Source organism: Sphaerodactylus townsendi, linkage group LG01 (genome assembly GCF_021028975.2).
Source record: "Sphaerodactylus townsendi isolate TG3544 linkage group LG01, MPM_Stown_v2.3, whole genome shotgun sequence".
NCBI lineage: Eukaryota > Metazoa > Chordata > Lepidosauria > Squamata > Sphaerodactylidae > Sphaerodactylus > Sphaerodactylus townsendi.
In genome coordinates this window covers 68,022,967-68,049,475 of record NC_059425.1, presented here as the reverse complement: position 1 = coordinate 68,049,475, position 26,509 = coordinate 68,022,967, and the positions used below count along the sequence as shown (strand labels likewise).

Here is a 26,509-nt window from a genome sequence, read left to right as displayed (position 1 = left end):
GTCTTGCTGTTATGGCTCTGTGGTAGACATTTCAGTGGGGGAGGGGCTCTGATGGGGGTCTTTCTCTGGGTACAGGCACCAAATTTCCTGCAGGACTGCTGGTGAATCTTTTGAAAGGAACCAGCCAGCCTTGCTGAAGTTTGCATGGGAGGGGCAAATGCTGAGGGCAGTAGGTTGCTGATGATTCTTCTGCTGATTTTCACCCCAATATTTAAGTCCAGCTTCCTCATGATCACTTCTGCATAGAGGTTGAATAGAGGTTGAATAGAAAAGGAGAGAGGATGCATCCTTGTCTAGTACCCCTTTTTGATCTTGAACCAGTCTATGTCCCCATACCTGGTTCGCACTGTGGCTTCTTGGTTGTCATAGAGTGATTTGATCAATTTGATTGGGTGTATAGGCACTCCTACCTCTCTCAATGCTTCCCAGAGCTTGTTGTGCTCAACATAATCAAAAGCCTTGGTGTAGTCAATTAAACATAAGTAGAACTTCTTCTGGTACTCCCTTGCCTTTTCCATAATCCATTTCAGGTTTGCAATGTGATCCCTGGTTTCTCTGCCCTTGCAGAATTCAGCTTGGACATCAGGAAGTTCTTGTTCAATGATGTTGGCCAATCACCTCTGCATAATCTTTAAAAGTATCTTGCTGGCATGCGGGATAGTTGGTGTAGTCTATAGTTGGTGCAGTCTCTGGAGTTACCTTTTTTTGGTAGTGGAATGAAAACTGATCTTTTCCATTCCTTTGGCCATGTGCAAGTCCTCCAGATCTTCTGACATAATGCTGTCAGTGCAGCTCTTGGGACTGGTGTGAGCAGCTCAGCAGGGATTCTATCAATACCAGGTGATTTGTTATATGGCAGCTGCCTCAGGGCCCGCTCTACTTCACTTTCCAGCAGGTCTGGTTCTAGTTCCACTTGATCCACTTCAAGTCCCTCTGTGTGATCAGCACTGTTGCCAGCATATAGTTCCTCTGCATATTCTCTCCATCTCTTCTTAATGTCCTGCTGGTCGCTGATCTCCTTTCCATTATAATCCTTGATGGTTGCTTGATGGGCAGAGAAAGGCTTCCTCACCTGTTTCACAGTCTTAAATAATTTTCTGGTGTTGTCGTTCTTTTAATATTCTTGCATTTTCTTTTCAAGGCTCTTGCATCAGGCATTTAGGAAGTTGTTCTTATCTTTCCTAGCTTCTCTTTGGAAATCAGTATTGAGTTGTCTCACCACATCTAACCTGCCCTTAGCCTTAGCCTCTCTTCTCTTATCAGCAATCTGGAGGGTGGTTGCAGTTAGCCAGTTTCCACCACGTATTTGCTTCTTGTATGGAACATGTTTTGGGACAGTTTCAATGATGGTTCCTTTGATCTCTGTCCATAGTTCATCGGGCTCTCCTTCTTCCTGTCTGAGTAAAGCCACCCTGTTTCTCACTTCAACTGCATATTGTGCAGTTGCTGACAGCGAACTTCTTTTGCATGGCAGGACGTTAGATCTTGCACAGTCTGACCCTAACCTTAGCTATAAGGAGCTGGTGATCAGACCCACAGTCTGCACCCGCACCTCACAGAACAAACTGATCCCCTCAATTTTTTCTGACAAAGGATGAAGTCTATCTGGTTGCGATGCTGCCCATTTGGAGATGTCCCAGTGTAAAGGCACCGCTTGGGCTTGGTGAAGAATGTGTTGGTGATTCCAAGCTTGTTTTCCTGGCAGAACTGCACAAGGCGGTCCCCAGAATCAGGTAAATATGTAGCCATGCCGATTAAACAGCACAGGCAGTAGCACCACATATTAGCCAGCAGAAAACACTAGCAATAACTAGAAAACAAGCAATAACTAGAAAAAACTCCCCCCCCCCAAAAAAAACCAATTTGGACAGAAGAAAATAGAAGAAGAAAGAAAGAGGAGGAGGAGGAGGAGGAGGAGGAGGAGGAGGAGGAGGAGGAGAAGGAGAAGGAGAAGAAGAAGAAGAAGAAGAAGAAGAAGAAGAAGAAGAAGAAGAAGAAGGAGAAGAAGAAGAAGAAAATGATAGAAAGGAGGGGTAACCTGGATTCATCTGCCACTTGGCATCCAGAAACCCCCTTCAACATCCAAGGAAAAGAACACAAAAAACCACCACCCACCTGGCCGACTGCCCCCCCAGTCACCTATCCCACAACAATTTTGGATCCAAGAATAAAATACTAATAGCTACACTAACCTAGATCCACCTAACTACCTTAGCTTAAATATATAACTATCTTGTCCCACTAACCACAAAATCAACTAACTACTAACTACTAGCCAATACATTCTAATTACCTACGCTATCCTATATCAAATTCTATGAGCTAATTAGCCCCAGTTAATTACCTAAGTAGCTTCTATGTAGACAATCACTTGAACCACTCCCCCACTACAGATATAAGAGTGGAACTCACAAGCAGTCTGGGAGCAAGCCACAGTTCCACAGGTCTTGCAAGCAGATCTTCCACACAGGCAGCAAGATGGACCAGTCTACTAGAGACACCTGCTAAAGAATTTTTGCTAGAATACAATCACACAAGAAGACAAGGGTGATATCCTCTTTGTCCGTCTTTTTCACTAGCTTCACTTTTGTTAGCCACTTTAAATATTTTAGTACAAAAGTTGCATTAGAATTTAGCAAATAAACAAACTGGCTACCAGGATTATAACAAATATCTTAGTGATGTGAATAATATCTTCAGTAGCATATGGATATCTTGCGTCTAGGACAAACTTATCTGTACATGCCAAGGAATGTAGCTTATGGATTCAGTCACAAAAAATCAGGAAGTGTAAATTAAAAATAAACCAACTGTGAAAAACCTTCAGCGTTTATTTAGAAAATATATGCCGCCTCTCCAGAGACCTGCTCAAGGCAGCTCACAAAAAAAACCAATGTTTCTCTCCTTTAGTTGAACAATAACATAATGTTCCACACAATATATCTGCTGTGTCATAGGTGAGAAGTATTTAATTACAGGTTTACTAATAATCAAATGGAACAGTAATGCAAAATATTTCATTGAACATTTAAAGACCTGTTTAAGGGTGGATGGAGAAAGGGAGCTAGAAGGTGGCTTCAGGCAAATTAAGGCAACATGAAAGGAGGCACGCATTCTGGAGGAGGCAAAAAAGACAAAGGAAAGGTGGAGAAGTCTAGGCAAATCATTGGGAGTGGAGGAATGTAGGCAGAGATAATGATCTTGCAGTTAAGGAGATGCTCTTCTTAAAGATCCCAAAGCAAATTTTCAAACCAGAAAGAAGAAAAAGTTCCTTCAAAATCTTAGAAGAGAATGAAAACAACTAAGATTAAATGGAAAGAACGAGACCTAGAATTGATGCTATAGTACTGAATATGGATGCATATCAAAATAGGAGACAAAGGAAGGGGAAAACAAAAGGCATTTCCTGGTCTGAACTTTAAACCAAGACTAGAAGGGACTTGCTTTCAGCATTCTGGAAATCTCTCTCAAGTTACAGTCATTTTATTAACCTTACCTGTGTGGCAGATTAACCTGTGTGTGGGATTAAACTACGCATCATGGCTGAACCACATACAATTTTTTTTCCAAAAGTCATACCCCACCTTTCTGGCCTGATCAGGATCACCAAGGGGGCTAAACAAATTAAAAGTATACACAATAAATCTACATCTTAAATACTATTAAAACCAAGAGAAAGCATACCATTAAAGCTAGAGATAAACACATACACAAACATAAAAACAACAACTAAAACACTGGGCAGTACAGAGTGATCATTGTGGGAATGCCAAACAAAACAAAACACCCTTAATCTGCTGGCTGAAAATGGCTACAGAAAAGGACAAATGTCCTCCTGGGGAGACAGAGAAATTTGGTGCCATGACCAAGAAACACCTCACGTGGTTTGCCATACACGTAATCTTAGAAGGTGCATATACAAATCTGACACTCAAACCAAGTCACCATAAGGCCTCATGCGTTCTACAGTATTCTTATGCAATACTAGGTCTAAACACAAAGGCATTCAAATAATTTACAAGTACTGCAAGAAGGAAAGATTCTGGATATATAATAACAGAGTGAGTCTTAGAATTAAACCTGGGTGTGTCAAAAACCCTTAGTCCAAGGGATTTTTGGTATGGATCAATGACAAACAAATTTGCACAATCCTGGGATCTGAATCCACAAACCCCAACTATGATAGTAGCTGCCACTAGTCCCTTGACTACCGCAACATCCAGAAGCCAAAGGGCAAGCTTCCAATCTTCTTGGGATTACAAGTAAGTCACGCCTGCAGAGAGACCACTTGCAGCATGAATTTCACTAAACAGTTAACCTGGCAGGTATAGCCAGGAAGATCTGGGACTGGAATTAGATTGAAGTGACCTGGAGATGAAATACCACAAAATATAATTAAAAGAATGTATTAAAATTGTGCAAAAATATAAACAAGAGAATAAAAGGCAGTGAGGATTAAAATAATAAAACTTAAAACAGAAAGGACTAACTACACAGAAAAACAGCATTGGTTCAAGAAACGTGCTTCAAAATTCAAGAAGCAAGAAGTTACTATTCCAGCTGTAATCCTTCAGCATCTATCCAGAGTATTAATAAGGCAGTATATCTAGCCCTTATGTTACAGAGTCAACAACAACAACAAGCCTTTATTGGCACACATATGTTACAGAATCCCTGGGTGTCAAGAAGTCATGTTGAAAAGCACCAAGAACATGGTTATCAAAGTCCAAATGGTGGATCAAGGCACCACAGCCAAGTACCGAGAAGCACACTTGTTAGGCTGAAAATTCTAAACTTAATGGGCAGAGGATTTGAGGTGGCCAGCCCTGTGGACCAATCAAATCCTTGTCTGATGATGTAACACAGTGGTGGCAAACCTATGGCACTCCAGATGTTCATGAACTACAATTCCCATCAGTCCCTGCCAGCATGGCCAATGATGGGAATTGTAGTCCATGAACATCTGGAGTGCCATAGGTTCGCCACCATGGATGTAAGACAATCACACAACTCAGTTGCTAACTAGATAACCTAAAGGCTCACAGTGAGATAGGAAGGTAGGATTGATATGCAGTCATAAAACCACCTCTTACTCATAGGTGGATTCCGCATGGGCCAAAACCGTTCTCACACTGCTGTTTTTGGCCCATGCGGAATCTGCCACAGAGACACAACAACAATTTCATCTGCTTAATTAACTGGAATGTGACTAGGGGTCAGTACTATCTGTCACAGACCAGGAAAGGGATTTGGGCGTCTTAGTTGATAGTACCATGGGAATGTCAACTTAATGCATAGCAGCTGTGAAAAAGACAAACTCTATGTTGGGGATAATTAGGAAAGGAATTGATAATAAAACTGAAAGATTGTCATGCCCTTACATAACTGGTGTGACCGCAATTGGAGTACTGTGTTCAGTTCTGGTTGCCACATCTCAAAAAGGATATTGAAGAGATAGAAAAAGTGCAGAGAAGTGCAATGAGGATGATTGAGGGATTGGAGCACCTTCCTTATGAAGAGAGGCTGCAACGTTTGCAACTCTTTAGTTTGGAGAGGAGACGTCTGAGGGGGGATACGATTGAAGTCTATAAAATTATGCATGGGGTAGAAAAGGTTGACAGAGAGAAATTTTTCTCTCTTTCTCACAATACTAGAACCAGGGGGCACTCATTGAAAATGCTGGGGGGAAGAATTAGAACTAATAAAAGGAAACACTTCTTCACGCAATGTGTGATTGGTGTTTGGAATATGCTGCCACAGGAGGTGGTGATGGCCACTAACCTGGATAGCTTTAAAAGGGGCTTGGACAGATTTATGGAGGAGAAGTTGATGTATGGCTACCAATCTTGATCCTCCTTGATCTGAGGTTGCAAATGCCTTAGCAGACCAGGTGCTCAGGAGCAGCAGCAGCAGAAGGCCATTGCTTTCACATCCTGCATATGAGCTCCCAAAGGCATCTGGTGGGCCACAGTGAGTAGCAGAGTGCTGGACTAGATGGATTCTGGTCTGATCCAGCAGGTTTTTTCTTATGTTCTTGTGACCAAGGTTTTGTGCCCCCAAAGTGTTGGGATTTTGCAAGTGTCTGTCACAACTCAGCAGTTATCTCAAGGACAGCTTTTTCCAGTACCAGGTAAGCATTAAGACTGGCTGCAGAGGTCCTAATGAATATACCTCTATTCGGTAAGGCAACAAGAGGCATAGCCTTTTGGGCACCTCAGTGGTGATACTCTGCCACTATCTGCATAGTTTATCCTCTGTTAAACTTTAATATTGACCCCTTCCGCACATGCAGAATAATGCACTTTCAACCCACTTTCAAAGAACTTTGCAGCTGTGCGGAATAGCAAAATCGACTTGCAAACCATTGTGAAAGTGTTTTGAAAGTGCATTATTCTGCATGTGCCATTGACAGCACAATCCTAAACATACTCTTATAAGCCCATTGATTTCAATGTACTTAGAAGGATACATATACTGTTGCACTGCAAGTCAATGTATGTTTATTTACCTTAGCATTTAGCATCCCTCTTTCTTTGTTAATCTAATCATTTTTGTCTTGCTCTGATTGACTTGCTGCCCAAGATTTTGTAAATTTTGGTGCTACGACTCTTGTTTTTGTGTGTGTTTTGTATTGATGTTATTGCTTTTTCTAATTATGGGGTATTTTCATTGTGTTTTTGTACACTGTCCTGAAAGTCTCAGCTGGAAGGAAATTTTTTAAACTATATTTTCTCTAAGGTATATTCAGAGCTCTTGATAGCTTATTAGCAAAAGCCACACTGACCAAAGTTGCCACAATTAAAGATGGATAAAAGACTCATGTTGCCATAAAAGATGCAATATGTTTGGAGTGAGAAATAATCACCAGCCTAGATTTATCACTACTGTCCATTCTGACTTTGTGGGAGGCTTCTGTGGTTTAATGTGCTCAATGCTGCTTTGCTTCTTTCACATATTTAAGGCATGTGTTTTTAATTGGTTTTTTTTCCTCAGTCACTCAGCTTGTTACAATCAGTATTAACAAAGAGATACAGGAAAAAAATAGACATTGTTCCTCTCATTGGAAAGTAAAAATAGTAAGGGAGAGGGAAAAGGATGCTCCCAAGAAGCTATTTGTATATTGTTTGCCCACAACAAGAAATGTGTGCTAGGGTTTCAGGGTTATTTGTTTTGTTCTCAAAAAAGTAGGACATATTATCAGGATTTGATATTACAACAATTTTCTATTTTTATCCAATTTGTCCTAGTGTGCACCTCATTCTCGCAAGCCTGGCACAATGCAATACTCAGCTGCATAGTCTACTACAGAGTGAGCTCTTGAAGCAGCAGTGACTGAACACTATTTCCACAATCAATGGCAGGCTACAGATGAAAAAGCCTTGTTCACTCATGTTTGACCACATGTACAGGACAAATAACTGATCGTGTAACGGTTGCTTCTTCTAAAAGGGGCACTGGGTGTATATTTCAGTTTCAGGACATACATATCTGACCCCAGGTCTGGTACAAATGTACAAAGGCAGAAAGTCTATGTTTTGCCCATTACAGAAAAAGTGGCTAATGCACATGTTGGGAGGATCACGTGTAGTGAGCTCATTCTGCATGTGCAGTCACAGCACCAAGAATCTGAAGAGAGCTAAAATGACAGAGATGGATATGTTGACATGGTAAAGCTGTTGGCCGGCAGAGATCTTTGGAATTCTGACACAGGATTGTGGATGCAGCCACAAAATGGCTGCACAAGAGGCAGAGCCAACACAAAATACCAGGGAATGAGGTTTATGTATAACTCAAATAATAATTTTTCAACATTTCCGGCATAAACTCTCTTTAATAGGATGGCTCTTAAGGTTAACACAGTTTTAAAGTATGTTCTTGCACAGTTTACCATCAGTCACAAAATGAAGATTCTGGGGCTGGCGGCTGCAACTATAAAAGCAACATTTGGCTCCATGCACATCTCAAAACACTTAGTGAGCACCAGGCAAAGGATTGGTGGGCAATCTAACCGTCAAACTAGGATCTGGGAGATACAGATTCAAATTTCCCGTCAGCCATGGAAGTTCACTATATGACCACGAGGTAGTCACTTTCTCTTAGTTTAATCTATTTCACAGGATTGTTGCAAGGCTAAAATGGAAGAGGAGAGAATGATGTATGCTGCTTTGCATCCCAACTGGGGAGCAAGGTATAAACATCTAAATAAATGCAAACAAGTTTCTGTCGTTTCATCTAATAACAGCAGCAGCAGCAACAGCAGCAGCTTGAAGACTTTGAGCTGAATACAGTCACTTTATTTGTACGACTCCCAACAAGTGTGAAGACCATTCACGTTTACTAGAGAGAAAGTTTGACTTCCGGATCTTACTTAACACTAAACATATATAGGATTGGACTGCATAAACTAACATATTGCCCCCTTTTTTAATTTTAGTATTGCGTGTAATGAAAGAATCAAACACTAACCCAGCTCCAAATGGAAGAGCAACTGCAGAACATGCAGGATACACTACCCATACTAACCTCACTAGATCAGTCATGCAGGATCCCACCACCACGACCTGAGGAGTTGCCATTTCAACAACAGCAAGACGTCTTGTTTTTTTTTTCCACAACTGTACTTTAACCTGCATTCGTTACCGCCCCTAGGCCTGCTTTACCCAAGAAGTCCCCCAGCCCCCCGATTTATTCACACTTTAACATTATTACGGAGCACTTTTTCCACCCCAAATCTGAATGGGACAAGTTCCTAGATTCAGTATAATCTAGCCCATCGCTCTTGAGCAGCAGGAAACACAACTATTTATTCAGGCACGCGTTAGCCACCTAAACGCCGTCGAAAGACCCAGCGTTGACTTTTCCAGACGGTCGGTCTTGGGAGCGCGCTTGGCTTCTTTGAGGGAGGCATGTACGCGCACGTAGCATAGGGGAAGGCGGTTTTGCGCAGGCGCCGAGGCGACGTGGTTAAGGCTGTGGTCAGGGCCGGTTTTTTTTAAAGGTTTGTTTGCATCTTCCGGTCCTTGAAGGTATCCCAAGTAGCAACGTTTGGGGCAGGTCGAGGAAATAGGCGGGGGTATAGGTATGTTGGGCTGTGTGCATCATGGAAGAATGTGGGGCTTCCCTTCCGTGTCTCGGCTATATGGGGCAGAACCCTGATGACTTAAGCCACTGCTCTTGGAATGGTCACCTTATTATTTTGGCAATACCTCTGCAGCTTATAATCGCAGGTGCTCAATAAATATTACCGTTGTTAGTTAATAAAGGTTCCTGTGCCTGTAATGGATGCACTGCAGACGAAATTTATAGCAGGTGAAATGTGGCTATTTTTACGAGATGAATGCAAATCTCATCTGACCCACAAACCTGTTAGATGATTTTAGACAAGCCGTATTGCTTTCTCTGCCCGTCCCGTCCCCCCCCCCCCGGCCCATTATAGAGTTGGGCGACGTTATTGGGTTGCTGAGAAATAATGTGTATGGATTAGTTTTGGCAATAAAAGTTCTAGCTACAGTTTGATTCCAATCTAGAAGCACCTTAGAGGCCAACAGGATTTTTGGAGCGGGAACTTACAAAAGTGGATGTTTGTTTAATTTTAATTCTGGCTTAGCTAGATATGTTTGTTTTCTTTGCCCAAGGAGGTTGTTTAAAATGGAGAACAAACTCCTCCCAAAAATAAACATTACTTCAAAGCATTCAGATTTTTTAAAGTAACTAAATTAATTTTGAGCTTAATAAAATGAGCACTGTCCAACTTCCAGTGCTGAAGTATTAGTCTAAAACAGGCCTTCATCTGACTGAAGTAAGGCAGAGGCAGGCAGCAGAACCAGGAAGTTTCTGTATAGTTGGTGGACTATATTCAGCTGGATGTTCAGGTTTTGTAGGTTTGCTTTTAAACATTTTGTACCTCATAGATGACCAGTTCAAACAGATGAGAGGGTAACTTAGATGATATGTGTGTGTATATATAGAGAGAGGGGGCGGTGTGGGGGGGGGGAGATGGAATTGTGACCATGCCTATGAACTTTAATTGAGTTAGTAGGTGTCAGCAGTCTATGATGACTTTCATTTCAGTTACTGTTCCTTGGCTTCAAGTTTCTGTAGTCATTCTCTTTTTGGCTACCTCTCACTGTCTTCCTCTGTCTTTGCCCCATCTGTGTCTTTTTCTTTTACCCTCTGAGCTGTCATTTTTTTTTTAAAAAAAGGAATGTATCAAAATGTCATAGCTGATCTTTCAACTGTTTATTTTGCAGAGCTGAGTGCAGCCAACAAATAAATATGTCCCCCGAAGTTGCCTTGAACAGAATTTCTCCATCACTTTCTCCTTTGATTTCCAATGTGGTCAGAAATGGAAAGGTAGGATTGGATGCAACAAACTGTTTAAGAATTACAGATCTGAAATCTGGGTAAGTACCACGAATGAATCAAAATGATGTCCTGTACTTTTTATTCAGAGTTCTGCTTTGCTGCTTTTGTTGTCAGGAAGCAACAGTTTTTGTGGTTGTTGATGATCTGTAATGAAGTAATTATAGTAGTTCTTAACTGCTGTCGTTTACAATCCTGTACACATTTTGTTTTAACTTATTGGGAAGAATACTTAATGTGATATTGTTTTTTGTCAATAGCTGTTAACAATTAATGGTAGAAATGATCTTATGTTGAAGTGTTTGTTTGTTTCTGTCATGGGTAAATCCATATAAATAAATCAAAACAACAGCACATTCTAAGGTTTTCCTCTCTGAAAGGATCATTATTACATGTCTTTTTAATTATTCTGGAAATATTTTTCCAATAATGACTAAATTGTCATTCGCTTTTAATTGGGTGTAGTAATGTTAGAGAGGTGTTAGGGTTTGTTTGTTTGCATGTTGCCAGATGCAGAATGGATATGTATTCACTTTTGCATGCAGCAGGGTATGTGTCATGGAGCTGCTGGGACTACATTTAGTTAGATAAAAGGCTGCACTGTAGACACCCTTAACAATTACTGTGGACCCATTTGAGTGTGATGCGTGGGGCAAAAATGCTGACAAAAATCTTAACATCTCTGATGAGCACCAAATGAAAGGATTTCAGTTATGTGATCAAAATACAACTGATGCATTAATTAGCCTTCTTTCAAAAACGAGAGCTGGCAAGCCTTCAAACATCACTCTTTCCCTTGGCTTCATTGCCATTGGGAAACTCACAATATTTGTAGAATGGCCAAGCCTTTGTAAAACTTCTTAATTAGTGAACCTAGTCTTAGGTATCACAAAGAGATACATTAGAAAGAGATTTCAGTTGTTGCTGCTCCTCTCAATCACTCAATCACTGATAGTCTGACTAGCTTTTTTGTGTCTTTTGTTCCCATTGGGTTCAGTCCAACAACTTACATCTTTGAGATATTGGAAAACGGCTTGGACAACATGGTAGACACATTCTTAACTCTATATTTTGCTCATATAATTGTTACATAGTTTTTGTATTACTTAGGCACTCTTCTGTAGCTTATTTAGCCTAATCGTTTGAAAGAAATCATGTTTTCAAATTTTAATTTTAGGTACTGCTCATTTTATATTGATGTAATGAAATGAGCCTTTGTCTTAAGTATCTTAACAGCAGATCCCCAAAGATACTTTCCTGGGGGTAAGCCTCTTTGTGTAGATTTCTGTATTGGCCTACTTAGGACTTCTTTCTAACATGCCTATATTGAACCTGATGAAATAGCTTTGTGTATTGAAAGCAAAAAACCATGTCTGAACTTCTCCAACCAGAAAAAGTTGTACATTTTTTTGCACAAACACGTTTGCTCCAGTTTGATTATGAATGTATAATTCACAGGGTTGTTTTTTTTTTTGTTAGGGAGGTTTATGCACCACATAATTTTTAGGCTTTTTGATGAGATTTTATTAAAATGATATACTGTATATACTCGTGTATAAGCCGACCCGTGTATAAACCGAGGCACCTTATTTTACTGCCCAAACCTGGGAAAACTTATTAACTTGGGTATAAGCCGAGGGTGGGAAGCCAGGAGGCAGAGGGAGCTCCTTATTTGGGCAGTGACATCAGGGGGAGTCACTGAACAAATAAGGAGCTCCCTCTGCCTGCCGGCTAGCTGGGCTTTGTCAAACCCAGCGGGCAGGCAGAGGGAGCTCCTTATTTGGGCAGTGACTCCCCCTGATGTCACTGCCCAAATAAGGAGCTCCCTCTGCCTCCCAAGTTTGACAAAGCCCAGCCAGCCAGGGTGCCTCGGGGTTCCCCCTTCACCCTCGATGAGGGCAGCAACAAGCAGCTTCTGGGGGCAGGGAGGTTGTCCTGGCCTTCCCCCCAGCCTCCTTGTGATTAATAGAAAATGGTGACTCGGGCATAAGCCGAGGGAGCTTTTCTCAGCCTTTAAACAGGGCTGAAAAACTCAGCTTATACGGTATTCCTTTGTCATATTTTGGTTATCTGTTTTCTCAACCATATGGTTACTCATTTTTGATCACTGACCGTAAATAAAGTATTCTATTCTATTCATATGGTTACTCAAATTGTTGTTTTGGATTGGATTTTCTTCCCTTGTTTCTGGTTTCAGTTGAGTACAAGTGGTCAATACATTCTCTATGTTCTTTATATTATGGACTATAGTGTGTTTTCAAGGAAGGATGAATCCAAGAAGGTGGTTTTAAGATTTGATCTTAACTGCAGCTGATGGGGAGATGATACTGCAGTGTCCCACAGTATTTGTCTTCTTCTCTAGGCCTCGGGATTCAATACTGTTTTGATGTAGCTGCCAATCTTTAGGTTACTTTCTGTACCCAAACTAAATAGAAAAGACATTGCTGGTGCTATGCTGAAATGAATTTGGGAATGGAGATAATTTTGTGTTGCCTACCTAATTTTGAATAAAAAAGAAAATTATTATCCAGGTAGAAGATTATTAGTTGTCCTATCTTATCTTCTCCAACAAACCTATCTCTTATTTTGATGCATTGTTTTTCATCTACTTTTCTCTTGGCATTTTGTGTAATATTATGAAGGTATATAGGTAATTGAGGTTTTTTTGCTCAGATAGTAGCAGTTTTTGAAATCTCCTATGTATCTCTGTCAGTAAAAGGTAATTTGGCAAAGTATGACTGCAGATCCTGTCAACTTTTCTTTCAGTTGTGCATTAGTATTGCTTTTAAGAATGTTGTATTATTAGATCTTTTCATTGTAATGGGAAGTATATTTCTTCTTATTGTAAGGTTCAATATGTTATTATTTTTCCTCAGGTGTTGTGTAGGAAACTTTTGCAAAAGCAGAAATTTCTTGTGTGATCTTGTGTGATCTTCCAGAAAGGTTTCCATCAGCTCTGTGTGTGTTAAGTGCTGTCAAGTTGCTTCTGACCTACATGACCCTATGAATTAATTAGCTCCAAAACCTCCTATCATTAACAGGTCTTGCAAACTGAGAGCTGTGGTTTCCTTAACTGAGTCAATCTATCTAATATTGAGTCTTCTCTTTTCCTGCTGTCTTCAACTTTCCCAAGCATTATTGTCTTTTCCAGTGACTCTTGTCTTCTCAAAACATGACCAAAGTATGATAGCCTCAGGGTGGTCATTTTAGCTTCTAGGGAGAGTTTACATTTGATTTCATCTATTACCCACCGATTTGTCTTTTTGGCGGTCCATCGGGTCCATGAAACTTTCCTCCAATACCACATTTCAAATGACTCAACTTTCTTCCTGTCAGCTTTCTTTGTTGTTCAGCTTTTACATCAATGCATAATAAGGGGGAATACTGTGGTATGAATTATCTTGATCTTGTTCGCCAACCACATGTCCTTACACTTAAAGATCTTTTCTAGTTTGTTCATGGCTGACCTTCCTAGTTTCAGTGGCCTTCTGATTTCTTGATTGTAGTAACCCTTTTTGTTGTTGATGGAGCCAAGGAATAGAAAATCTTGAATCATTTCAATTTCTTCATCATCAGGCTTAAAGCTGTGTAATTCCTCCAGTCATCATTCCTTCTTGATATTAATCTGTACTCTTGCTTTAGTATTTTGTGTGTTAACTTTCATCAGGCGACGTTTCAAGTTTTCATTAATTTCTGCCAGTAAAGAGATGTCATCTGCATATCTCAATTAGTTAAAATTGCTTCCACCAATTTTCACTCCACTGTCATTTAACTCTAATTAATCTTTCCTTTTGTGTTTTTCATATAGCTTGAAGAGCTGGGGAGATAAAATACATCCTTGTCTGACACCACTGTAAACCATTCTGTTTCTCCACAGTCTGTCCTAACAGTAGCTATTTGTTCAGCATACAGGTTATGCATCAAAACAATGAGATGCTATGGGACATTCAACAATCGCTTTTCATGATCCACGCAGTCAAAAGCTTTGCTGTCATATATGAAATACAAACTGATTTTCTTCTGAAATTGTCTCATATTCTTATATTTACATTGGTTTGCATAAAGAAGGAATCTGTCATTCTTTCATCTATTCTACATATTTCTTTGGTATATATTTTTCCATCTTTTCTTTAGTTTGTCTTGTTCAGTTAGTGTATTTCTGTGTTGATTTTTCAGCGTGCCTACTCATGCTTTAAATTTCCTTTGATTTTTCTAGTTCTTCCTTGTTGTTCTCTTCACTTCCTTCACACTGCTTATCATAATAGTTTTCTTTGTCTCTGTGTATCAGTTGCTGGAACAAATCAATTAGACATCTGATTCTATTTCTGCCACCTTTTACTTTTGCTTCTTGTTTATCTTTAGCAATTTTAAGAATTTCATCAGCCATCCATCAAGTCTTTTCATTTGTTTTGGCTAAAGGAATAGTTTCTGCTCGTTCTTTCTTGAGAATAATTCTGATTTCAACCAATGTTCTTTTAGTTCTTGTTCACTTCAACTTAGTAATGCAAATCTATTCTGTATATTTGTCTTTAAACTCTTCAGGAATTCTGCTTAGAGTGTATTTTGGCACTGTGAATGTGTTGGTGCTTTTCTTCAGCTTTATTCTAATTTTTTATATTAACAATTCATGATTTGTACCCCAGTTATCTCATGGTTTTGTTTTACCAGAAAGTATAGGGCTTCCCGATCTTCTGCTTCTGATTATATAATCTATTTGGTTTCTGTATTGGCTGTCCACTCATTTCCATATATACATGTTTGCAATGAACAAATTGTTGGCTTCACAGAATTCTGAGTTCATGGTAATTGGAGCCATAAATCATGGTCTCCTGCATTATTTTGTGCTCCTAGCTGAAATTTTCCAACCATGTTTGAGTCTACTTTGTTTCCTAATTTTGCATTCCAATCAGCTATGATTATCAGCAAATCTTTTTTATGTGTGTGATCAATTTCTTCCTGGAGACTTACTAAAAACTTTCAATTTATTTCTCTTTAGCATCCATAAACTTGATTAAAGGTTGTGTTCATAGGTTTTCCATGAGTTCTGATATCACTCAGTCAGACTTTGTATTATAGCAACTACTCTGCTACTGGTGGCTTGTTTTGAGAATCTTGTAAACTGATCAAGATTTTTTTTTCATTAACAACCAACTGACCCAAAGTAACTATGATTTATTAACTCAGTTTTAGTGCTGTCCTTCTTTCAGCGAAGTCAGGTAGGGTCACATTGGCCTCTCCTCCTCCATTTTATTCTCACAGTAGCTCTATAGGGTTGTTTATAGGGTAGATTGTTGCTTGTCCAAAGTTATGCAGCAAGCTTCATGGGGATATGAACTTGGAACTCCCAAGCCCTAGTCTTACTCTTTCAGCTTCTAATTCAGGCTGCCTCTCTGAGTATGGATATTCAAAGCTTTTATGTTAGCAGACTAAAGAAAGAGCATAGCTGCAAGACCCAGGTCTATGCAGATCTGAATGAGGAATAAGCTGAGGTCCATGTTGAGCACATCTGAATCCTCATTTCACCGAACACTATGGGGAAAGCTATTAATAATGCATTGAGAAATTCCCAGTTAAACTCCAGAGCTGGAACTCTTTTATGCAGAAATGGGACTCCCCTCTGCATGCTTTGGACTCTATTTTTGGTGCCTTGTCTCCTCCCTCTCTCTGTCTATTGGAGCCATAAAACAGCTATATAACACTAAAGGAAGACTCTGGGCATCCCTGAAAGTACACACTGGTGTTACTTTTATATTATCCTATTGGTATTCTCTGCAGTGAATCTTCAAACATTTTTTAAAAAACATGTATTTTGGTAAAGTTTCTATCAATATATACAAAATAAAAAGAAAAAAAGATTCTTATCTTAGGATACATTAAAAGCTTTATAAATCTTTTAAAATAAAAATGGCACTGTCACATACTATTGTAATCATTGAATTCAGAAGGTTAAACTAGAGTAAGTGAGTAAGATGGTTGGTGGAGCATAGTGAAAGAGCTCTTGATGCAGATATCAATATAGGCTGACTCAGGGTAAATATGTCTTATGTGGAATTTGTTTCTTGGATGTAAGAGGCTTCATGTATGTGCAGATGGAAATAATTTTGTTTGGGGGCAGGGTTTTTGGCCAGTTCCATTAGTTAGGCAGGTTTATACATCATACATATCCCATATGTCATCCAGGTATACATGCTTCAGTAGGTCCTTATAAATTCAGTCTGAAAGGCAAAAATTTTCTGGTGCATGTGAATTTTTTTTTATGAGATACTGCTATTTAAGTCAGAACTTCAGGAACAATTTGGTTTTAAGTAGGGAGAGCTGTGGTTCACATGCTGATCTTGCTTGGACTGAAGAAGTTTACCCTAAAACTATAGCCTCAGTCAGTAGTAGAGTTCGGATAGACCTGAGCTTTTAGGTATGTGAGTGCCAGAAAATCACATATCCTAGCCCTGGTGTGGGCAGTGCAAAAATTGATAGGCATTACTGAAGAATGTTTAAGAACATGTTAAGAAACAGAACAGTCATTTCAAAACATGCATACTTTAATTTTGTTAACAGGCTGAAGTGGCGTGACCATGGCTGTTGTCTTTTTCATTTAGTTCTAGAGCACTTAATATGTACACATTGCTTTACAACACCCTTGTCTTGATGTTTTCTAGGATGGTTGTGGTAAAAAGGGAGCTATAGCACAAGATCTTTCAAATACAACCAATGTCACTCTCCCTCATGGACACATTGCTTATTGTTGTCAACATTTGATACTGTATGACTTAAATTATAACTTTACTCTTCCTTTCATTTTAGCTGTACATCCTTAACTCTTGGACCCAACTGTGATCGTTTTAAATTGCATATTCCATATGCTGGAGAAACTCTGAAATGTAAGTTAAATATAATTTCTCCTTATTTTCACATATATTTAATCAGGTATTCACATTGAGCCTGCTTAATAATAATTAACTGACATTGTTCTATTAAAATTATCTGACATGTGTTTCTGGCTGTTTGTAAAGGCTCATGGCCTTTATTATTGTAGTGAGAGTTCTTGAGAATAACATCTAAAAATTCTGGTTTGGGTGTAATAAAGTAATGTAAACGTACATATATTTTAGCTGTTTATTCTTTTTATTTTGACCTTTCCTCCATGTCCTCCCTCCCATGATCCCCAGCTCTTCAGAGCTAACTGCAGGGACAACCACTGAAGCTTTTTGAGCTTTAGACTAATACTGTCCTGTTCTCACTGAAGGTTTGCCTTCTTCATTCTTTTCCCACATTCACAATGACTGGGTGTGACAATCAATGAACTCCAATCGCATTCCTCCCAGTCCTTTAAACTCCAGTAAGGCATCAATCCCCTTCTGGCCTTACTTGGGCACATATTTAAATATTAGGAAACTATGATGTTTTTGAATGTGGCAATGTAACTTTTTTTTTTATTACAGTGACATAGGTCCTTTCTGCACAGCCCAATAAGAAGTCCTGGGGACAGCTTTAAAAAAAGCCACCTTTTCATTTTATTCTCCAGACAGACAAAGGAAGTGTCAGAGGAGAAAGAGTTTTTTTCCCCCCAGCCCACCATTTCTTCCTGCACGAGTTTAAAGCTCTCGCACCCAACATTTTATGGTGCTGTAGTGATCCTCTGTACCTGTAGCCATTTGCTGAAGGTTTCCTCGGGACATGTGCTCTGCAAACTCTGCTGCTGGGTACCTTTTCAGCCTTAAAAGTACATGGTTGTACTCAGCCTTAAAAGTACATGGTTGTACTTAAAAGTACATGGTTGTACTTCTAATTCTATCAATATGTAGTTTTCCCTCTCGAAAATTTTTAAAAGGGAAAACTACATATCCTGACAGGGACCTTGTGGCAAGCACATATTCAAATGGTGCTCCACCAGCTGCATTGGCTCTGGGTGGAGTACCAGATCAGGTTCAAGGTTCTGGTACTCGCCTCTAAAGTCCTAAACAGTGTGGGGGCAGCATACCTATGAATCGTCTCTCCTGGTATACTCCTTGAATATTGCTCAGCAAGTGAAAACCTGATGGTGGTTCCTTGCTGAAAAGTTGTCTGACTTGCCTCAACCAAAGCCAGAACCTTTTTGACCCTGGCCCCAACCGGGTGGAATGCTTTGTCCAGTGAAATCCAGGCCCTTCAGGACCTGATGCAATTCTGCAGGACCTGTAAGACAAAGTTGTTCCACAAGACATATGGTTGAGGCAGCTACGGTGGTTTTCATCTTGGCTTCTTCCTCTGCTGTCTTCTGCCACTCTTTCCGGGGCCCCCAGCATCGAGAGACAGAAATGTTTTTAATGTATACTAGAAAATGTATGTTTCTCAGTCATCAATAAAAGGCAATGGGAAAGCAAGAGTTTTGTATAGGTAACAGCTTGCTTGTTTATGGAAAGCTTGTTTGTTCATGTTCTTAAAAAAGTCATTTAATGAGAATAGCATGGATCATATTGGGGTGTTGTGTGGTTTTCTGGTAGTATAGCCATGTTCTAGTAGCATTTTCTCCTGACATTTTGCCTGTATCTGCGGCTTCAGAGGATCCACACAACACCCCGGTGATTCCGGTTGTGAAAGCCTTCGACAATACATGGATCATATTGTTTAAATGTTCAGATTGCCTGTATATTTGCTTACTGCATAGTAACTGAAAATATAACGTCTGGGGGATAGCTGAAACTTTAATACCTTTAATAACTTAATATCTGGGCATCAAATATTTCAGTTGAGTGAAACAAAAACATTAGGGGTTTTTGTGATGAGCAGGAAGTATGTGGGTAAAAATCCTATAGATATGGTTCCACAGATGAAAATTATTTTAAAAATCACAATGCATTTATTAAATTTAAAAGAATACCTAGACTATCAAAAGTAAGTGGTTCTCCCTTTAAAACTGAAGGAGTGTTTTGGTTTTTTTTTGAAAAATGGGGATGACTTCAACATCAGTATTCTTTTTCTGTCAGGTGTAATATTCCACTAACAGATTTTAAGTTATGAATCTGTTTCATTGTAATTAAATAGGTGTAAAGTCTATTGAATTTGGTTGGAATTAACTCTTATAGCTAGGCTTGGTTAGTATTACCTCCCCCACCCCAGATAGCAATGCAATTCCATCAGGTCTCCAAAACTGTGTCCACATTTTCAATGCTGAATGTCATCTTACCAAATCCATCTGAATCATAAAGTGGCTTGAGTACAGCAGTTGGGCTGGCAAAAGCATATTTGGATTCAATTCAGCTTTCTAAAAAAGTGGTGCCAAATTGTTCCATGAGTGGAAGAGCAACATACATCCTAGTAGTGCATGTAAGAGGAGAATATTTTCAAAAATTTAACATTTATATAAAATATTCTATACATTAATTATTTTACAGGAATATGATTTAAACTTACGGTAGTTAAAATTATATTGCAGTAACCTGCGTGGTGTATAATATTTAATAATGAAGGAGATTTGCTTAAAAAGAGGAGATTTGTTTAAAAAGAATGCTTTGAAAAGTGCATCTGCCAGGAATGGCTCAACTCTACAGCTCAGAAGGGACTCCTGACCTCTTTCAAAAAAATTTATCTCCTCCCCCAGCATTTTCACTCCATGCTGCAGGTGCCTCCGGTTGATTCTCCAGTGGTGATTCTCCACTCTGGAGGCCTGGTCGTCAAAGAGGGAGAAGGTAACCTCAAAGACCCATTAGATAGACAGGCTGACACTGTACTTTGTAAATCCCATGATTGGTTGGCGGCATCCGTAAAAGCCCTCGCTCCTTTGTCAACCGTAGCTAGGGCTACCATGGTGTGGCTCAAGAGAATTCTAGACATGATTCCTCCCAAAGAGCAAGACCTCAAAGAGGATGTAGAGAGGGTCCTCATTGCAAATTTCTTCCTAACCGACGTCACGTATGACATTATGACACTGGTGGCTCACTCCTTATTGGCATATGTTGTGCCCATCGAGCCATCTGGTTGCACCCATGGCAAGCCAATTCGCACTCCAAAACTGTCGTCTCTGGCTACTCCTACTTTGGCGAAACTCTCTTTGGAAAAGAACTTGACCAGGTGCTCATCGGGACAAGAAGAAGGCCATGCCCAAGTTTATCAGGCAGGACCAACCCCAGGGCACCTAGAACCCCTAGGTATGGCAGTTGTTCTCATTGGCAATCACAGGGATCTTTCCACAATAAAATTTCCTTTTGTCCCTATAATAAGCCAGGGAAGCCTTTTCGTCTTGACCGCCCTTCAAAACAATGACTACCCCTACATTCCTGTTGGGGGTCGACTCCTGCTTTCAAAGATGCCTGGCAGGGAGACCATGTGGACAGATAGACAAGGGAGATAATCAACACAGGATATCTCATAGAATTCAAAAGGTTACCCAGTCACCACTTCATGGTCTCCCCCCGTCCACCAAACCCGACAAAGCCAACAGAACTCTTCAAGTGGTCCATCACCTGCTGCAATATACAAGCCATAGAACCAGTCCCTCATTCGGAGAGATGCTTTGGAGCTTATTCTCATTTTTTCACAGTTCCCCAAGTGCTATGGCGATTGGAAGGCCATACTCAACCTTCAGTGGATCAACAAGTTCATCAGACTACTCAAATTCTGCATGGAAACCCTCCAGTCCATCACCACAGTCCTTTGTCACAAAGATTTATTGACATCTCTGGACTTGATGGAGGCGTACCTCCACATTCCCGTCAATCAAGCACACCGGAAATATCTCAGATTTGCTTCGGAAAACAACATTTTCAATTTCGCACCCTACCGTTCGGCCTCACCAAAGCCCCAAGGACCTTCTCCAAGGTTCTTTTGGTGCCCATTACTCTGTTGAGATAACAGGATTCACATTCACCCCTATTTAAACGACCTCCTTATCCGTTCAAAGTTGAGGGAACAAGCTTCTCATGACATGACCATGGTCCAGACCGTTCTACACCAACACAGCTTCCTAGTCAGCACTCTGGAGTTGGATTTATTTGCTTCCCCGCAGAACACACAACTTCACCAATTCATAAGACAGCATTACCATCAGTCAGCCTATGTGACGGACACTCTTTCAGCGTCTTTGCCTCCCACTCTCCTATGTGCCTTTTCACCATTCCCAGTGATTCCCCATCTCCTACAAAGGATATCTGCAGAGAAAGCAGCCATTACCCTAGTGGCTCCGAGATGGCCCAGACGTCCCTGGTACTCCACCATTCAGATGTCGACATGAGCTCCTGTGCCTCTTCCACCAATTTCAGACCTGTTGTCTCAAGGACCCATCAGGCACCCAAATCCCAAATGGCTCAAGCTGACCAACTGGTGATTGAGTGGCGCCATCTGATGCAGAAAGGCTACTTAGAGAAGGTTGCCTCAACCATTCTGGCATCTCAAAGGAGATCTACTATTAACATCTATAACTCATCATGGAAAGTGTTTGTTAGGTGGAGCAGACAACACGGTCTTGACCCAGAATATTCTTCTATCCATAACATCTTAGATTTTCTCTATCAGGGTTTCCTTCTTGGTGTTTGCTTCCCATGCGGTGTTATCGGCACTTACCATTCAAACCGGTGCAAACTATTCATTTGAAGTGGTTTCGGATGAACATTCTCTTCCTAATCGCTATAACATCACCAAGAAGGGTTTCTGAGTTATGAGCCCTGTCGGTTAACTCTAAGTTCTGTATGTTTCACAAGGACAGGGTTGTTCTCCGTCTAGACCCAACCTTCATTCCAAAAGTCAGTTCCAACTTTCACTTGGGTCAAGAAATTATGGTTCCCAACTTCTTCCCAAATCCGACGCCCCCTAAGGAAAAACTTTGGCACAACTTGGACATTCGCTGTTCCCTCAAGGCGTTCATTATAAGAACTGAGGACATCCGGAAATTGGAGAGTTTATTCATTTACGTCTTGCAACCTAATTTAGGCAACCAGATGTCAAAAGCAGCGATAAGCTCCACTCTGAAAGCCACCATCATTGAAGCTTACAAAGCCTCAGACCTGTCTATTCCACCTGACATCACCGCGCATTCCACTCGAAGCATGTCAACCAATGCAGCTTACTGAAATAGAGCTTCTGTTGAGGAAATCTGTAAAGCAGCTACTTGGTCCTCGATTTCCTCTTTCGTTAGGCATTATAGGATTCACTCCTTCTCTTCTGCCGAAACAGCCTTTAGCAAAGGGTGCTGGAGAACGTTATCGGGTACTGATGAGGCCCACCCGTATTTGGGACACTGCTCAGGAAGGCTCCATACAAGATGCCCTCCACCTCCAGGAGAACAGTCCATTGGATACTTACCATGAAGGGCCTTTCTCCTGGTAGGTTAGGAGGGCATCTTGGCCCTCCCTGGTTCTCTATTAGTCCCTGATACAGGTCTCCATTCTTTTTCATTTGCATTGTATTTGTTAATGTTTGGTTCCTGTTGAGCCTTTCTATCTGTTGTAGGCCACATTACTTTCTGTTTCTATCATATGTCCTTCATTGTTTACTGCTGTGCCAGAAGGGTTGAGGAGAAGATGGCTCCCAAGGCTCCAACAGGAATTGATGCAAGAACTTTTTCCTGCCTCCTTGCTAATGGGAGAGAAGACACCCGTACAAGATGCCCTCCTAACCTACCAGGAGAAAGGCCCTTCACAGTAAATATCCAATGGACCATTCTTGTCATTACTCAGCTCTGTTTGGTGTTTCTAACAATACCCCTGTAAATTTTGTGGCTGATATATATCAAATGAAAATATCAGAAATATTACCTCTCACAAATTGCAGATTGCAAGAGAATTGTGGCTTAGAAGAAAATATCTGTAAGTAGGCAAAAGTCATTCATAATGGCCACAAGGGGAAACAGCAAACAGCAGCAAACAGGAACACTAGATGTGTGAATGTTATCTTTCAAGAGCAGAAGAATCCTATGAAGGAAAGCCACAAAATATTGCAATAGGGGGAAAAAAATTAAGTGTCCGTACTTCTGTCTTACTTACTGAGGGTAAGCTGAAGTGCCTGCTTCCTTTGTGGCTACTTCTACATCCTCTTTGTAACAGATCAGTTTTGTGCAGATCATCAGTTGCCATGCTGCATATCCAGGTATTGTGCTGTGGCTTGTTAACCAGTTGGCATTTTGGAAGTACAGCTGCACCATCTGTTTTCCTATCATATTTACAAATAGTTGTTTTATTTGTCCCTTTGAAGTCATTGACAAAACTGAAATTGTGCTATGTTAATCTATCTGTGGTAGCACACTTTATCCATACGTAGTTCAGTTCAACATGAAAAAAAGCCTTGCACATTTCTAAAACAGCAAGAGAACTGTAAATATTTTCAAAATGTTTACTAGGAGCTATTTTGTGCATGTTTTCACTAATCTGGCCAGGTTTATACTTCACTAATCTGGCCAGGATTTTGGCACATTCCACAAACTCTTTCATGAACCCTCAGGTCTCTGGCATGTTCTGGTAGCAGATAAAATTGAAGTAAAGTAGTAATCTGTGTTTCAGTCTGGGAAACCTGATGAAAAGAGGTCATGAGTCCATTACCTTTCACATCTGTGATTTTTATCCAGTCTTATTATTTTGAGAAATTGATTTCACTTGTAAAAAAATTTCTTAGTATTAAAAAGCCAGGCTTCAGCATTAAACATTATCACATTCTTTAGGGGTTTCTGATGCAATGAGGAATAAATAGCCACTTACTTGCTTGGGAGATTTCTTGACAAGGCTGGGTGGATGTACAGCCCAGCCATGCGCAGTGATTAATCTCATTAATATTCTTACTCCTCAACATCCAAATTATTCTGTGGAAAACAACAGAAGAAGGAACTGCAAGAAAGCTTATTTCAAACTGCTGCTATACTCCTGGAATCATTTTCAGAGAGTCAGTGCCAGGTGCTGTGGCATGTTGCACATGAGAATCAGGAACAAAACATTGATGAGATGCCGTGATATCCACATGTACCAGCATCTCGGCAAGTACTTCTGGGCCGCACATGAGTTACTGTTGAAATGTCTGAAAATGAAACTTTGCAAAAAGGAGCATTGCAATTACCACTTCAGTTTTCTGGTTCTGACACCTGCACTGCCTTATGCAAACATAGGTAAAGACTTCAGCAACACTCTAGACCAGGGGTAGGGAACCTGCGGCTCTCCAGATGTTCAGGAACTAGAATTCCCATCAGCCTCTGTCAGCATGGCCAATTGGCCATGCTGGTAAGCTGATAGAATATAGTTCTAATTTATCGGCTGGGATCTTAGATCAGGGTAGAACTCATGTTTTCCAGATGCTCAGGAAACTAGAATTCTATCAGTTCTTCGTCAGCATGGCCAATTGGCCATGCTGGTAGGGGCTGATGGGAATTGTAGTTCCTGAACATCTGGAGAGCCGCAGGTTCCCTACCCCTGCTCTAGACCAGTGACTCCAAACCTGGGGTAGACTTCTATCTAGGAGTACGTGCCAGAGTGTTTGGAGATATGTGAAAAAAATTACATAATGGGTTTGCTAATATGGAGGTAGAGTTTCAGGGAAATGGGTTGCCAAGGGGTCAGAACCGTAGCGAGGAGGAACTGTGCTCAGGACACGCATGTGCCCTGCACCCTGCCACAGAATGCCTTGGAATACCACCAGAATGCCTTCACCACACCCCCTCACTGGTGTGCGCACAGTGTGTTGTGCACCCCCCGTCCCCTTGGTGCTACACCACTGCAAGGGGTACACAAGTGAAAAAAAGTTATGAACCATTGCGTCAGACAAAACTTTTTTAAAATGCTCACTTAAGAGAAACTGTTTGCCCAGTCCATACAGATCAATATGATAAGAAGAATATTGTAATGAAATTCTTTTGGGTTTTTCCATTAGTAAAGTGGCACTTCTGCTCATGCAAGGATCAAAGTGATTTTCACCAGTTCCCCCTTCCTACAACAGACACCCATGTCCCACCTGCCTAATGTACTGACTTGCATTGTGGTGGCATGGGGGGAACACAACAGATTGCACTAGGGATAGAAGGTGGGAAGGATCCACTTGTGTTGTCCTTAGGATCTAACCAAATATAAATTGTGATGGTACTGTAATATAATAGCAGCATACGTTGAGAATTGCTGCAGTGGTGGTGGTGAACTGCTGATACAGAAGTGGTCCCACTGGCCTGTTCCCTGTGGACATTTTGCAGGGAATATAACCACATGTACCCCTTACAATGCACAAACAGCATAGCAAGATGACTTCTTGATATGTATAGTACCTAATTGTATTTTTATTGGGAGGTACTATTCACTATGAATGCATGTAGAATGCATATTCTCGACCTGAATAAGAATTTTTAGTTCAATAATTTTGAAAGATGCTTGTTTATGCGTGTGTGTATTTTACTGACCTCTGAAGAAAACGCTTTTTGGGTGAACACGTGTCAGTTCGTTGTAGTCAAGAGTACATATGTACTCTTGACTATATAAGTGTTATACATTGGAGGTTCACCTGTTGTGAAAACATTTAATTTGGGTTCTAGTGTGACTTGTTTTTAATTTTAGTTATTAAGCACTGTGAAATACAAAAGTATATTATATATTTTTATTTTTTCTTCTTTCTCAGCCTTTTGGTTCCTAACTTCTGTGTGTGACACAGCTGATATGGTCACTTGCTCTCAATGCCACCCCCCCCCCTTAAAGAGCTAGTGGTCAGAAAGCAACAGCATCCTTCAGCAACAGTCCCCTGGTATCCTGGCCAGGTGATCTGCAGAGCATAGTGGGGCAGCTGCCAGTCACATAGAACCTGGCGAGAGGGGGTACTGTGGCAAAGGAGTGTGTTAATACACCAGTGCAGGACTGCAATCATCCCCCTTCTCCCCCCTCCCCCCACACATTCATACACACATTATAGACAGCTTTCTTGGAGAGTATATTCCATTTCATGTCATAAGACATAGTGCTGAAAGAGCCTGGTTTGGGTTATCCCACAGTGCATACATACAGCTAGCCTTGGTTGTGGGACCTGCACTATCAAGATTGTGCCTGATGTTGGGGGAGGCAGGTGCTGGTTGCTGGACTAGGGCAGCTGGATTCCCACCCCTGCTCACATGTCTTTCCTTTGGGTTGACACATTATGTAATTATGACACATTAGCCTTTGCTAATTAGACTTTGCAGGTGGACTCTAATTTGGAGAACCGGGTTTGATTCCCTACTGTT

General features: G+C 40.6%; 2 protein-coding genes across 7 annotated transcripts in view; one reads left to right on the top strand and one right to left on the bottom strand.

Moving 5' to 3' along the window:
• RBKS (ribokinase) overlaps positions 1-8,826 on the bottom strand; it is a 77,901-nt gene extending 69,075 nt beyond the window's left edge. For all 3 annotated transcript variants that reach the window (XM_048514189.1, XM_048514099.1, XM_048514277.1), the window contains exon 1: positions 8,524-8,826. In XM_048514189.1, coding sequence (XP_048370146.1) covers positions 8,524-8,633 — 110 coding nt within the window. In that variant the 5' untranslated portion in view covers positions 8,634-8,826. The remainder of the gene's footprint in view (positions 1-8,523) is intronic.
• Positions 8,827-8,882: 56 nt separating this feature from the next.
• Positions 8,883-26,509, top strand: part of BABAM2 (BRISC and BRCA1 A complex member 2) — a 166,438-nt gene continuing 148,811 nt past the window's right edge. The window contains exons 1-3 of one of the 4 annotated variants that reach the window (XM_048513689.1): positions 8,883-8,998; positions 10,251-10,403; positions 17,164-17,240. In XM_048513689.1, the coding sequence (XP_048369646.1) occupies positions 10,276-10,403; positions 17,164-17,240 (205 nt within the window). In that variant the 5' untranslated portion in view covers positions 8,883-8,998; positions 10,251-10,275. Of the gene's footprint in view, positions 9,080-9,207; positions 9,228-10,250; positions 10,404-17,163; positions 17,241-26,509 lie in introns of those variants that run through there. The other 3 variants (XM_048513850.1, XM_048513618.1, XM_048513775.1) reach the window with 3 other exon arrangements.